Source organism: Caretta caretta, chromosome 9 (assembly GCF_965140235.1).
Source record: "Caretta caretta isolate rCarCar2 chromosome 9, rCarCar1.hap1, whole genome shotgun sequence".
NCBI classification, from domain to species: Eukaryota; Metazoa; Chordata; order Testudines; family Cheloniidae; genus Caretta; species Caretta caretta.
Window position 1 is genome coordinate 100,062,335 of NC_134214.1, and position 15,113 is coordinate 100,077,447.

Below are 15,113 nucleotides of genomic sequence, written 5' to 3' on the forward strand. Positions count from 1 at the left end.
TACTTATGCACTGTGACCATGGAGCATGGCCATCATCAGGACAGTTTAATTGCTGGTTTTTTAATTGACAGGAGAACACTCTCCTGTTCTTCATAGGAACTGACCAAGAACAAACCCCATTGTGATAGGTGCTGTACAAACATAGAGTAATAGACAGTCTCTGCCCCAGAGAGCTCACAGTCAAATAGACAAGACAGACAAAGGGTAGAGGAAAGAGATAGAACCTGCATGTTCCATAGGGTCGAAGGCCCACTCTTTAGCTATTGTCCAGCAGAGCTTTCTAGTGTCCAGAAACAAACAAAATCGTGTGTTGATGTAGTAAAAGGATTCTTCTCTGAATGCTAGAAACCTTTAGCCCAAGACAACATTTGAATGTGTGAAAAAGGGACAGAGTTTTGGTTAAACGTGGAAGTGGCAGTTATTTGTGATTTTCCAGTCAATTCCTCGGTGGGATGGAAGAGTACAATCGTACTTTCATAACAACATGTACAGGAGAAGTGCTTTGTCTGGGAAATCCCACTGATTGCCAAACAATGGCTAATACTGTAATTTGCAGTCTTGTGGAAGGTCATTTCTGCAGATTTTCAGCCTTCAGTTGCTTTTTTTTTTAAATCCTTTACTGACACCTAGCGTCTCTTGAGTTTGTGTCTTCCAGGACAGCTCCTGTAAATCAGGAGAGAAAGAAAGGTAACAAAACTCAAGTCATCAAACAAATAATTTCCTAGAGCCATACAACACCAGTTTATTTTTAATGCTATTTTGTATCGATTCTGTCAGACTTTTCATACAGAAACAATAATAAAAGCAAAAAAGCGAAAGGGTCAAGTCTCAGCACTATGCTGAGAACCTATTCACCCTGCTAACTCCACTGTCAGCAAACACGTTCTAATCAATGCAAACTCAATATGTGGATTGTCGTGTAATGAATAGTGCCCTGACTGCATATGGCCTGTGCAGACAGGACAAAACCATTTTCCACCATGCTATCATTCCGAACTAGTTACCAAGGATTGCTTCCCTTCAGCCTTCGTGGTTTTCATAATGCACTGAGTTAATGGCTCCTGACCTGAGGTCAAAGTCAATGCAGGTGTAGATTCATAGATCTGCCTCCCTTAATGGGGATATTAATGGTGCAGCTGGTTAACATAAATATAGGGTGTAAAAGTTTCCTAGTCCTGCTGCATAAAAATTGTTGTGAAAACCTGTGAGCGTGAGAGGGTGCAGCCATCTAGAAACAATCAGGTTTCCACAGAGATACAGGTATATAATCTTTAATATGCCAAAGAATGTTATACCTTCAGAGAAGGCCTGATCCAATTTCCACTGACGTCAATAGGAATCTTTTCATTGGTTTTATCTGGGAGTTGAATTAGAACCAGAGAGCATCTAATCTCATCTCCTCAAGAAGTATTTGGAATTCCAAATTTTACCTGGCATCTTGTATAAATCTTATATACCAAAGGAACGTTAGTTTTACAGCCCTATTCTAAAATGATAGCTTGTCTCTGCCGGCTCCTGAGTTCACTCTGATTTAGTATGTTAAACCAAAAGGTAACAAGGTTATAAATAAGAAAAAAGCAGTGCCTCATTTCTTATCTATATCTCTGTGGTAAATTTTGCCTGTGTGAGGACTGCAGCATAGAGCTGGTGAAAAAGTTTCTAGTGAAAATTTCTTTTAATGGGAAATTAGTGTTTCATTGAAAATGAAATTTTTCACAGAAAAACATTCCAGTTGGAAACCAGTAAGAATGTGGAAGGAAAATTATTTTTTCACATCTTTTTACTATTTAAATAGTAAAAAGTGTAACTGAGTTAATAACACATTTTACTCTTTTAAAGAATAAAAAGGTTTGAAGAGTGCTTTTTCTCCACTTTCTTCCACTTTTTTACTTTGCTCCTTTTTTCAGTTAAAAACGGGGAAAGGACAAAAAGAGGAGGGGAAACATAATTAAGCAATAAGAAAATTTTCAGTTAAAAAAAGACCAAATAAAATGGCATTTGAGATTGAAACTAAATTAAAATTTTCATTTTATATAGAAAATGTCTGAGGGAAGTCAAACGATTTTTACCAAAATCTTTCAACCGGGTTTCTTTTACAGCAGAAAATTCGACAGGGGAAAAAAAAATCCAGTTTTTCTGACCATGCCGCTGCAGCCTCTGGTCATTTGTTGTGTTCTGCAGAGGTGTGGAGGGTGTCGGCGAATGGCGCAGCGCTGTGACATTGTACGCGCTCTGGTGTTTAGTCCGTGCTTGCCAACAACATGTGGCCCCTTGAAGGGATAGGAAGGTGTGTTCATCCGGGGTCTATGGCAACCCCAGTAATGCTGGAGACTGTCAGGGTAGCTTTGCCAGTAACAAGTACTGAATGTAACTTCTGTTTGTGTTCTGCCTTTGCCCAAAGTCTGAGGAAAAATTAGGAAGGGCCCAGTCCTATGTACAGCATAAGGGAGAAGGAGCCAGGAAGGATAAGCACTAGGAGGAGGGAGGCGTATATAATGCTGAGTGGAAGGGGTGAGGCAGGACATGAGGGCTCAGCCCTTCCCAGGCTTTGGCATTGTGCCCACAGTTTGCCAGGTAATCACACCTTCACTGAATGAGCGGATGGGAGGGTTTGGGCCCCACCCCTCTCCTGGCTGGGGGAGTTGTCTGTGTCACAGTGTTTGGGGTCCCCCTATGGGGTGGAAGGAGATGTCAATGTTGCACTGTTGGGAGTTCCCCTCTGCAGGGTGAGGGAGGCGTTGGTAAAATTGCCAACCTCAAGCACTCAAAAATAGAGCTGGTGTGAAAATGAAACCTGAAATGTCTTGCAAAAGTGAGTCCAGCTTACCAAACTTTTGTTGAATCAGAGGCAGGTTTCCAACAGTTCTGTTCCCCTGGCAGGTTGCTGGGGACTCTGGCTTTCCAGGGTCCACAACTCCAAGTCAGCCAGGCCATGTGGACTGCTCCACAGACAGTGAGCCTGAGTTTGCAGGATCTGCAGCTCCAGGGCAGCACTGCCATGCCAAGGCTTCCAGCCAGTTTCCAGACTCCCTGCCATGCAGCCCTGGGGGACCTGCTGGCTCTAGTCAGTGCTCAGCTCCCCCATCCACAGCTGGAAGCCCAGACAACCCCAGCTTCGCCCAGGGCTCTCAAATCTAGGCTCCCGGCTCTACAGCAGGGAGCCTTGAGAACCCTGATTTGAGCTGGGGCTCTCATAGCTTCCAGACGGTGTGCTGCAGAGCTGAAAGGTTGGAGGTCCTGGGACTGGTTCTGCAGCTTCAGGGCAGTCCCACCACGACTCCTGCCAGCTCTCCAGACTCCTGGGCTGACCCGTGCGCAAGCAGGCAGCCCTGGGGGCCAGCTGGCCCAGGAATCTGGAAACCATAGGATCCTCAGCCCCAGGGCTACTCCTGATCTACAGACTCTGGGAGTTCCAGGAGCAGACTGAATGGGATAGTTTTGTGGTTTCATGGCTACTCATGAAACTGACAATAACGTCAACTTCAGTCCCGGCGGTGGGTCCTGGGGAGCATATTCCTTTGTGGAGCACCAACTTGGTATTTGCAAGATGAATTGTTTTCAGGATTTCTGCTTTGCAAGAAATGTTGCAATATGCATCTGAAGAAGCCGTTTTTTTACCCACGAAAGCTTATGCCCAAATAAATCTGCTCGTCTTTAAGATGCCACCGGACTCCTTGTTGTGTTTGTGGATACAGCCCAACACGGCTACCCCCTGATCCTTCTTGCAAAATCAGAATTTCTCATGAACTGGAAAATCTGAGTTTTGTCCAACAAGCCTGAGTCTCCCCCCCCCGCAGTTTGGTTTAAAGGGGATTTTAAAAGAAGGGCAGCTGCTTTTGAGCTGAAGTTTGGAGCTGGAGCTTTTGAGGCGCCGGCGGGCCAGGCTTTCGAGACCCGGTTTCGGGGACCGCCGGAGCTCGAAGGGAAACGGGAGCTACCCGCAGCCTGCGCGCGGGGCTGGGCTCGCCGCTCTCGCCGCCAGACACAGCGGCGGGGCCGGCCCGGGAGCAGGCCGCGGGGACGGCTGGTGCCACGGAGCCCCCGGCCGCTGGGAGAGGAAGGACCAGCGAGGACTGAACCGCAGCCCTGGGGCGCTTCACCCCGATCCACACCGAGCCCCGGGGCCCTCCCAGCCTGGGGCAGGGGCGGCGCCATGCCCGTGAGGACGCGTGTGGGGGCGGGGCGGTGTCACCGCGTTGAGGGTCCCCCCTCGGGCGGGGTGGGGGCGGGGCGGTGTCACCGCATTGAGGGTCCCCCCCTCGGGCGGGGTGGGGGGCGGGGCGGTGTCACCGCATTGAGGGTCCCCCCTCGGGCGGGGTGGGGGCGGGGCGGTGTCACCGCATTGAGGGTCCCCCCTCGGGCGGGGTGGGGGCGGGGCGGTGTCACCGCATTGAGGGTCCCCCCTCGGGCGGGGTGGGGGGCGGGGCGGTGTCACCGCATTGAGGGTCCCCCCTCGGGCGGGGTGGGGGCGGGGCGGTGTCACCGCGTTCAAGGTCCCCCCCTCGGGCGGGGTGGGGGCGGGGCGGTGTCACCGCATTGAGGGTCCCCCCTCGGGCGGGGTGGGGGCGGGGCGGTGTCACCGCATTGAGGGTCCCCCCTCGGGCGGGGTGGGGGCGGGGCGGTGTCACCGCATTGAGGGTCCCCCCTCGGGCGGGGTGGGGGCGGGGCGGTGTGACCGCGTTCAAGGTCCCCCCCTCGGGCGGGGTGGGGGCGGGGCGGTGTCACCGCGTTGAGGGTCCCCCCTCGGGCGGGGTGGGGGCGGGGCGGTGTCACCGCATTGAGGGTCCCCCCCTCGGGTGGGGTGGGGGCGGGGCGGTGTCACCGCGTTCAAGGTCCCCCCCCTCGGGCGGGCTGGGGGCGGGGCGGTGTCACCGCGTTCAAGGTCCCCCCCCCCCCCCCCCCGGCCGGGTCTCTCAGCCCGGAACCGCGGCTCGCCTGTGCGGAAGTGCGCGGGGGCGGCCCTCGCTCGCGCAAGCCCGCCGGTGCCGCGCTGAAACCCTTCCGGGCGGCCCCAGGCCGGGCCGTGGAGTGAGGCCGGGGGGCGCGGGCCGGGCCAGCCGCCAACGACTTTCTCCTCCCCTCCCCCCCCTCCCCCCCGCGCCGGGCCTAGCCGCGGCCTGAGGCCTCCGGGCCGGGGCAGCAGCAGCAGCAGCAGCAGCGGCGGGGCCCCTGGCCGCGGGGCGATGCGCTCCCCGGCCGCCCAGTGACCGCCCCGCCCCGCCCGGGCGCCCGGCCCGCCGGCCCCATGAGGGAGTACAAGGTGGTGGTGCTGGGCAGCGGCGGCGTGGGCAAGTCCGCCCTGACCGTGCAGTTCGTCACGGGCACCTTCATCGAGAAGTACGACCCCACCATCGAGGACTTCTACCGCAAGGAGATCGAGGTGGACTCGTCCCCCTCCGTGCTGGAGATCCTGGACACCGCCGGCACCGAGCAGTTCGCCTCCATGCGGGACCTCTACATCAAGAACGGCCAGGGCTTCATCCTGGTCTACAGCCTGGTCAACCAGCAGAGCTTCCAGGTAACCCGCCGGCCGGGCCCGGCCCCGGCCCCGGCCCCCGCCTCGGCCCTCGCTCGGGCCCCGAGTCCAGCGCGGTCCCCCGGGCCCAGCGAGCTGCCTGCCCGCCGTGGCCGGGGCCCCAGAAGGCGTGAACAGAACAAGTGGTCCGTCCCCTGCCGCCCATCCCCCGCCTTGTATTATTCATATCAAAAGCAGGTTAAGGGGGGGGGGGGGGTTGGTTACCTTTTTGCTGTCGGTATAAACGAGGAAAACTACCGAGCCCTAGCAGGAAGCTACAATACTCGGGTTGCAAAACTATTCCCCTTGGACTCTGGTAAATAAAGCACTTGTCTTCAGTCATCTTTAAAAATAAATGTCTGTAAATCCCGAATTTGGGGTTAGATTTGACCTGTGGTGTGCTTTTAAACACTGCTCTTTGAAAAGCAATATTTTGCCGGTTACTCTCATAAGGGCGGGTAGGTTGACCGTTTTCTGAACTGAACTTGCTACCTTATAACTTGTGAATCTTGCTAATAAACCCTGATCCTTTTTTCCCTCTCTATATAACAAGCTGCCATCGAGTGTAAGCGTGATGCTGGCACTGTGTGGGTGGTGTGTTCATGGGAAGGACAGGTCACATGTGAAAATGAAATTCAACCCACAAACTTGCATTGCAAAAACTGACAAGAAGCAAAAAAGTCCCTCAACCTGTAACTGGCCTAAACTGCCTCTGGTAATAAGCAGCTTGTATCTGTGGGAAATGACTGGACTTGGCAACAGGGATTTGGAACTTGTTTGTTGGCTTGAATTAGGTTGCTTGTGCTGGGTGTAGTCCAGCGGCTTGGCAAAACCTTTTACACCCCCACTAAGGCAGAGTGTTTCAGTTGAAGGCTGAACATTATCTTAGATGAGGGTACCTACCTAGATAAATTGTATCCAAGTTAGAGATTTTTTTCCCTTGCAAAGGAACTACAATCCTCATGCTGGGGTGTTTCTCTCCTGCCTATGATCAGCTCTCATCTAGGAGTTGGGAGGTTTTCCCTCAAGAATTGAGGCATGTAGTTAAGAAAAAAAATCTAAGAGTGGATTAATATATGCCACTTCAGTTGCTTGGTTTTCATTCTTCTTTAGCACATTTAATCAGAACAGTGTCGATGTAAATCTCTCTGTGAAGTTCCATTACCAGTGGCAGCTTCAAGCACTTAATTGTGTCTCTCCTACAACCCTGCAAGAAATTGTAAACCTTTATTTATTGTAACAAATTAAAATCTTAAATCTGAGGTGGTGGAGGAAGTGGATCTAAACTTTCAAGAGTATGGTATATAAACGTCTCTTCCTTTTTCACTTTTGGGAAGACTACAGGATTATTGGGTTTCACAGAATATTAAAACATGTCTTTATTGTATCTAAATTTGTCATTTAGGCATAACCAAGTGTGTTCACAGTGAACACTTTTAAGCATGCCGCTAATATGCGGGAGAGGATAGTGAGTTAAAAATTTAATTAACTTTCATAGGCAGTAGGCTGGCCACAAGTTTCCCATCTGTGTAAGTGATCACTTAACGTAGATGCGTAATGTAGACTTCAGTTTCGGTCATGAGTTTAAAGGCGAACTTCTCTTTTTGTAGAAAATCCTGCTGAGGACCAGAAAATTAGTTCAGTTCCAAACTTTAAGTTAATTTATACAAAATCTGCCTTTATTTTAACTAGAGCTGGGCAAGAAAAATGGTCACCCAGCCTATGAAAATGTTTGAGTTTTCAGTTTTTCTGGTTCTTCATCAGAATGTAACTGAGACCTTTTGAAACTCTGCACAGAAAATTACCCCCATCCTAGGGAGTTCACCTGGGATGGTGATTGCCATAACCACCAGGCTATTCTCAGTGTGGCTGGAAATTCTTTCCTAGACCTAAGAAACCTTCTCAACAAGTTCTGGTTTTGACAAATCAGCATTTTCCAATGGAAAACTGTTTTGTCAATTCCTGACCAGCTCCAATCCTAACCAAAAGGTTTTCTGAGAAATGAGAGGTAATTTTACATTGCAGCAGTGCATTTTCTAAACACACAGGAAGTGCCATGTGCCCTGAAGAATGTGCATTACAGATGGAGGATAAATTTCTGAATTTTAGACACACCCTAGTCTAAATCCAAGGTATCCATTTAGGAATTTTTCATAAGCTGTTATGTTTGTTTTCAGTTAGACATAAGATCTATGGGCTTGTTAAAACACTTGTTTTTGCAGTGAGCTATTTCCTAGAACCAGTGTTAACTTTTACAGCAATCATTTGTGATTACTATTTTAAAATACGATTAGTACTAAAAGTGTATTAACCAGTTGGATTGTTTAATCAGGACATCAAGCCAATGAGGGACCAGATTGTCCGAGTGAAGAGATATGAAAAAGTTCCTCTAATCCTAGTGGGGAATAAAGTGGATCTGGAATCTGAGAGGGAGGTCTTATCTGCAGAAGGCAGAGCTTTGGCTCAGGAGTGGGGCTGTCCATTCATGGAAACGTCGGCCAAGAGTAAAACCATGGTGGATGAACTGTTTGCCGAGATCGTCAGGCAAATGAACTATGCGTCCCTGCCTGAAAAACAAGATCAGTGTTGTACAACTTGCATCGTCCAGTGAGAAAAAATAAAGAAAAACCTCAATCATGGCCATACAGAGCAGGTGGGTTGAACGCTCACATTTAACTGAGGTGGTTAACTGTTGTGTTTAAATGAGGAGATTAAGCTGCCACAAGCACTGTAAAATTAGTTGGTCTAACCTTGAAATGTCTTGCAGCCTCTACTGAGAGAAAGTGTGTGGCCCCAACAGCACATGAGTACTTAATGTATTAGAAATAGGCACCTTCATGTGAAATAATCTCTGTATGTTACATCAGTATGCTTAAGCAGGGGTTACTGCCTCTATCTGAAATATCCTGTGTATTAATACTAGTTAGGCACTTACAACATAAAAGGAGGCCTGAATTCCTGTGCACCAGTTCACTGGATGAGGACTACCAATACTGCATTGGTGACATCTTTATCTCTAGTGACCTATGGTGATAGTTGCAGTGCGATTCTGACTTCATTAGGTGCAAATGACCTCTCAAAAGTCACCTGCAAATATCATTATCCAAATGAATTGCCGCTAGTCAAATAGACTTTAACTATGTGCTGAGTTCCCCACTAACCAGACCTATGGGGCACTCAGTATATGAACTCACACTCTCTTAACAAAGCTCCCACAATGTCCATCCCAGCTGCCCAACTCAGCTTTCCACTTTAACGGTATGTCTGTCACAGCTGCCAAGACTTCCTGCTTAAGCATTGGCTTATGGGAGTGCTCGTAATTTCCATTTTATTGCTGACTTCTGTAAGCTGGCTTCACTGGTGATGATTGCTGAGATGTCCTGTGAAAGTAGCAGCTGGCTGTCAATGTATGTTTCAGGACCTGAAAAAGAAATGGTGAGGTTAATTTAGTCTGGTTAGAGAAAACATTCAGAATTCATTAATTTGGTCAACTCCATGTACAGGCCACTCCAGCACACCTCTCTTTTGTACAAATATTCTTTTCTAATAAAGAACGGGGAGATACAGTAATGTTGGTTTCCAAATAAATGGCTCTGAAGTCAGGTGGTTGTAATAGTTTGTAATTTTTATTTTCAAAAACAGTTGAATTGTAGTTGAAAGTAATGACAGTATTTTAAATTTAAGAATATATGTGGGAGTCTTGCATTCCAGCTGAACAAAACTGAAAAGATGGAATTGTGTGGAGGGGTTTCTCCTTGCTGGCTGCCACCTCAGAAGTGGCTGCATTTCAGCAGTCAGAACATCACACTTGATTTGTCGTCACTGGGATTGTGCATTCTTCAGTCTGTCAGTGCACTTCCTCAGAGCCCCAGGAGAGAGAATTCCAGTCTGCAGGGCTGCCTATTTCGAATGGAGGCAGAGTTCTGTCCTCTTTCAGAGCTCTGCTTATCTGTGGAAGCAGAAGTGCTTGAAACTCCTCCCACCTCCCAGTGACTCTGTGCACAGGTGTGGTTGGAAGAGTGCAGTGAGTTCAATAGGGCCTTTACCTTTCTGCTTCTCCCCACCCCCTTCCTTCCATTTCCCCCTCTGCAGGGGTAAAAGCTCTCTTGCAAGACTATGGTTGGCCTTCAGTGACCACAATTCAGTCTCCCTTTCTAGCACTGCTGCCTGTATATATAGAGGCAGATAACAGTATTATAAGGAGTACCTCTGCTTTCCTCATGGCAGCTGTAACTCGGCAACCTTGTAGGAAAGGGGTGAGGACATAATCCCTGTGAAAGTTGTCTTAGCCAAAGACTCTCTTTTGTAGGAGAATGACAGGTGGGGAAGAATAGGATAATATTGTACTTGAAGTTGTGGGTTGTCTGACCACCTCAACGTCAAGAGTATGGGCACAGGGAGCTCTCCATTAATATCCATTACATGTATAAAGCACGGTGTGAGTGTGAAATGTCATGTCTGTCTTAAATACCTATATGGCCCCCACTACTTAGTATCACGATCTTTAATGTACTTCTATCCTCACAACACTCCTGTGAGGTGGGGAAGCTTCACTGTCCCCGTTTCGCAGATGAGCAACTGAGGCACAGAGAGACTGACTTGCTCACAGTTACATGGGAAGTGTGGTGGAGCAGAAAATTGAACCCAGGTGCCAGGTTAGTACCCTGAGCACTGGGCTGATAGAGCAGAACTGCTCTGAATAGAGAAACTACAGATTGCTGCCTTTGATTTTGACTCAAAATGCTGCTGGGTTAGTCTCACTTTGAGTAAAACAAAGCCAGATGGTTCAGCTAGACTTGTGACTACTTCCCATATGAGTTCCAGGCAATTAACCCTCAGATATAGTGGCCAGTAGGACGTTATTGGCTTTACCTTGCATGTTGAAGCTACATGCATTTCTGACTTGCCACACCAGAACATGCCAGTGGCCCATCTAGGCCAGCACAATGCTTTAGGGGATTGTTCATGAAACTTCATAGTGGATGCTTAGAGAATCTTCCTAATCTCATCAATCAGTTGTTGGCTTGTGTCCTAAAACATCAGGATCTCTTGTTTAAAAAAAAACCCCACAGAACTATAGCTAATGAGAACATCCACAGTCTTTAGTATATAAATGTCTTCCTTTGAATCCTGCTAAGTTCTTGGCCTTGATACCTAGAGGCAGTGAATTCTGCTGGCTAATCTTGCTCCATTTCATATCTCTAAACATTCCGATGAAGTGAGCTGTAGCTCACGAAAGCTTATGCTCAAATAAATTTATTAGTCTCTAAGATGCCACAAGTCCTCCTTTTCTTTTTGCGAATACAGACTAACACGGCTGCTACTCTGAAACCCAATGTTCAGTCTCTCTCCTCTTAATTCTTTGTATCCTCCATTTCCAGATCCCTTCTAAATTCTGGCATCTCTCTCTCCTGAGGTAGGGCGACCAGATCTAAACACCATATTGAAGGTGAATCTGTACCGTTGACTTAAATAATGCATTTATAATATTTTCTATTGCAGGAGTTCCCATGCTTTTTTCAGTCTGAACCACCTCTCCTCTTGATTTTGCCTCAGTTTGCAATTACAACATTTCTCAAGAAGCTATTGGTATTCGTTGTAAGGGGGCAGGTGATAATTGTCCCACACAGCAATCTCTCCAGCTCTGGGAAAGCAAAGTTCTCTTCTTTCCCTATTCTCCCATTGTCTCTTTAATATCCATAGACTCTTCATGTCCCATCCAATCCTCCCTTTGCTCTGGGGCCTTCTTTCCCCTCACCTCCCATCTCCATTCACGGGCTCTTCTTAGGCTCTATGATCTCACCTGTTGCTCAAGCTCTTGCCTCCTTTCTGCATCCCTGGCTCCCACCACCTGGCCCTTGTCTCCTGGTTCCTGTGGTCCAGTATCTCCTTGGCCTAATGACAAGCTTGGATACCAAATTTCCATCCAGTATATTGTAATGGAGGATGGCAGCTGACAGCTTCCTCTGTCAGTTGTCTCTCATCCTAGGGATAATTGCTTTTGGATCTTAGGTGGGCAGAAGCAGGTGGTAGCTACTCTTATAAAACTGCAACCTTTAGTGGCAGCTTCTTTCTTCTGGGACAGGGGTGTGGATCACAGCTTGGGAACCACTGTTTTACTCTATTCTGTGTCCCAGCATCTTGTTTCTTTTTTTGTTGCTCTTTACTGCATACTGAGCTGGTCAGTGACACCCACCTCTCTTTCCAGAACAACTAGTCAGTTTAGAACCCAGCAGTATGTGTGATTCGTTCAGATGATTCCTTCTAGTATGCACTACCTTGCATTAGTTGACACTGAATCTCATCTCTCCTGCTGTCTGCTCACCTGTTCAGGCTTTTCTGGTGAGCACATCACCATGGACCTCGCTGTGTTAGTTCCCTCTGAAGTTGAAAGTCTTTAGTCTTGACTAAACTAAAATGTCGCTTCCAATTGTTGTTCCTCTCCCTCTTCCTGGTGTGGATTCTCTGGGTACCCCTCTGTCGGTCTTTTATCATGATGAAAATCAATCACTTATCCATATTACTTGTTTTCTGCCTTAGTCAGTTTCTAATAAGCCATGACAGAATTTACTTCACTCTGTGACTTCTTGGTTTTCTTAGTACCCTCTAGTGAGAAACGTTGTCTAAGTCCAAATTATCTGCTGTTCTTCAAACGTCAGCAAAGTAATAGATAATTCTAGTAAAAAGGAGAGCCAGGACTTCCTTCACAGAAGCCTTTCTGATTTGTCCTTTCAGATCATGTTCTTCCCAGATACTTTCTTGAATTATTGTTTCAACCAATGCATATGGCACTGAGGGTGACATTTATTGGTCTCCAGTTTCCTAATATTCCATTGCACCCAGCCTTAGGAAGAAGTGGTCCTGTGTTTGCTATCTTTTGCACCCCTCCCTCTAATTTAGGAGTAGATTTTAATGAAATTCCTTCACGCGTTTTTTTAGATGAATATCTAGTTTTGACGTGTTGCCACTTATTTTATCAGCTTGTAGCTCTTGCTCTTTTGATTCCTCAGTCTGACGGTCCATCTTTTCTCTAAAAGAAAAGGAGTACTTGTGGCACCTTAGAGACTAATAAGTGTCCTTTTTCTTTTGTAGAGAAGCAAAGTGTGCGTTGTAAATGGCTTGTCTAGTTTTAGTAAAATCCAGCCACGAGGAAGTTTGTGTGGCAAGTACTCCTTTTCTTTTTGCGAATACAGACTAACACGGCTGTTCCTCTGAAACCCATCTTTTCTCTGAAACTTCCTCCAAATATGTAACAAATTTATTCCACTACCAAAGATACTGAATGTTATCTGCATAAACCTGCGTATATTCTGAATTTGCACAGTACTTTATGGTGAGTGATCTCAGCAGTATTCTTGATCAGTCATCTGCCCCTCCTCATGCCTGGATAACGTGACGCTAATAGGAGCTATGTGCGTACCTAGGTGTGAGGGGGAAAACATCTCATTGGAGTTTAAATTTGCAAGTGTACGCTTTTGTTCTACTCTAGAAAAGTAGCTCTCTGGCCTATGCAGCTTTGTAAAACTGTGAGACTCACCCAGTCTGCCTTTCCCATGCAGATCTTAGAAAATATTAATGGTTATATTTGCTCATTAAATTCCTGTCCAAGTCCCTGCCTGGCATTTTATAAACACTGTCTCAGGGCTGATTATTCACTCTGGAGCCCTGTCTGCGCTAGAGCCACTTTCTAAAAATGTGCCACTCGGGCCATCGCCAGTTCACCAGCGTCAGGAGCCCTGTTGTAAATGGTGTGTTACTGGCATTCTTAATGTGTCCTGTGCTCCTGCTCGGAGCAGGTCTAACAGACCCCCTACTAGCAGTCAGCTGGCTGCTGTCAGCCCTTTTATCAGTAGGGTTCTCAGCATTGCTAAAAGTGATAGAGCGGCACCATTGTTAGCAAAAGTAGGGAAACATCTAGAAAACTTCTCTAATGAAGATGGGGTCTGGGTGTTCAGCACTTGTCTGATAAATCAAGCTTTCACTTTTTTTAGTCTCTGGGGCCAAAAGAGCTCTGTTCTGAATGTTAGTCGCTTATGTTTTCTTGCAACCTGAGCTGTGAAAGCTTTGAGCAGAGCTGCTAGTTGTCCAGTATCACTTACCCATTATAGAACTCAATCTGATGTGATCTGTGATGTGTTTTCTTATTTTACAACTGTCAATTGAATTGATAAAGAGGAAACTTGAAAGGTCATGACACCCTATAGAGAAACATAATTCAAAACAGGAAACATTTTTCCATGTTGAAAATTTCCAAAAAACTTCAAACAGTGTTTTCCTGTTGTGTTTATATGATAAATTATGCTCCTACATGTTTCCTGGATCCTTTCAAAGGAAGGCTCGGTCTCTGTAACTGACTGTATTTTAAAGACCTTTTTTCTGATACTCAAAAATAGAATTCTTGAATCGTAGGACTGGAAGGGACTTCGAGAGGTCATCTAGTCCTGTCCCCTGCACTCACAGCAGGACTAAGTATTGTCTAGACCATCCCTGACAGGTGTTTGTCTAAACTACAAGTCATCAAGGGTGCAAAGACATAGCAGTTAGGTGTTGGGTATTATGGAATTGGTAGCTGCATCTCTTGCATTGACAGAATTATTAAACTTGTTTGTACACGTGACTCAGAATAGCTACACATACAATCCTGCCTACCAAGAAACAGCCTAATCTTTGATGGTTTAAGAGGGTTTTTTTAGTATTGATCAGAGAGTCCTATTATTGAAAATCAGATTGGTTCAACTTCCTGGTTTATGGAAAATCTAACATCACCATCCGTGTTATGATACTGTAAGGCCCTTTCTACTGGGGAAATGAACAAGCTGGTGTTTTCTGTCTGGCAGTGTGTACTCCTGGGGGAATTCTGCTCCAAAAAATTAAAAATTCTGTGCACAATATTTCAAAATTCTGCATATTCTATTTTGTCAAAGTAACACAATGTAATCATGTCAGTTTCAATTGTTTTGGTAGTTTATTTCAAAATAGCTGTCAGCAAGTGTATCTAAAAAATACAGACCAAAAAAAATTATGGAATTTTTTTTTTTGACAAATAGATTCTTTACTAGGCATATTAATACAGAACGTTGAGTAATTCATTTAAACTACTATACAGAAACGTATTTCCCGCACCCCTCAGAAGCAGTGCAAAGGCTTGCGGGGAGTCAGGAGTAACAGAGGAGCTGAGGGAGAGGGAAGGAGCCTTGGAGTGATCCTGGAGGATTGTTGGGTGTGGGTGGGAGAAGTATGGAACAGTTTCTTTTGGGGAGGAGGAGGGATTGTTAGGAAGGTGGGGAGCCTCTCCCATTCAGTCAGGCACCTCTGCCCCTGTGACCCTGGAGCCTCCCTCCCATTCAGCCCTTGGCTCAATGCTGTCACCCCACTAACTCCTGAGCCCGTGCCCCACTCTGTCCTCCCACCACCACCTCTTCTGAACCCTGGTCTGTGACCCCCCCCCCCCAGCAGCCCCGTGTGCCCCACTCTGCCTCCCAACCTGGCTTCACATGCCGGCTGCTGTGATGGGCAAAAGGTTCCTGGGCAAAACGTGTTTTCTACGGGGGCGAAAAAATTCTGCACCGGACATGAATTTTGCATGTGTGCCGTGGCA

The 15,113-nt window shown here is 47.0% G+C and overlaps 1 protein-coding gene and 2 long non-coding RNA genes across 3 annotated transcripts in view; 1 reads left to right on the plus strand and 2 right to left on the minus strand.

The window, feature by feature from the left end:
- On the minus strand, positions 1–5,440 carry LOC125642250 (uncharacterized). Its single transcript, XR_007358340.1, has 2 exons — positions 5,326–5,440; positions 1–663 (listed from the first exon to the last, which is right to left on the minus strand). It is a non-coding gene; the product is annotated as an uncharacterized LOC125642250 (long non-coding RNA).
- RAP2C (RAP2C, member of RAS oncogene family) overlaps positions 4,934–15,113 on the plus strand; it is a 13,022-nt gene continuing 2,842 nt past the window's right edge. Inside the window, exons 1-2 of the mRNA XM_048863267.2 lie at positions 4,934–5,518; positions 7,848–8,168. Coding sequence (XP_048719224.1) covers positions 5,246–5,518; positions 7,848–8,126 — 552 coding nt within the window. The 5' untranslated portion in view covers positions 4,934–5,245 and the 3' untranslated portion in view covers positions 8,127–8,168. The remainder of the gene's footprint in view (positions 5,519–7,847; positions 8,169–15,113) is intronic.
- Positions 8,333–15,113, minus strand: part of LOC125642251 (uncharacterized) — a 20,332-nt gene continuing 13,551 nt past the window's right edge. The window contains exon 2 of the long non-coding RNA XR_007358341.2: positions 8,333–8,936. This is a non-coding gene — a long non-coding RNA (uncharacterized LOC125642251). The remainder of the gene's footprint in view (positions 8,937–15,113) is intronic.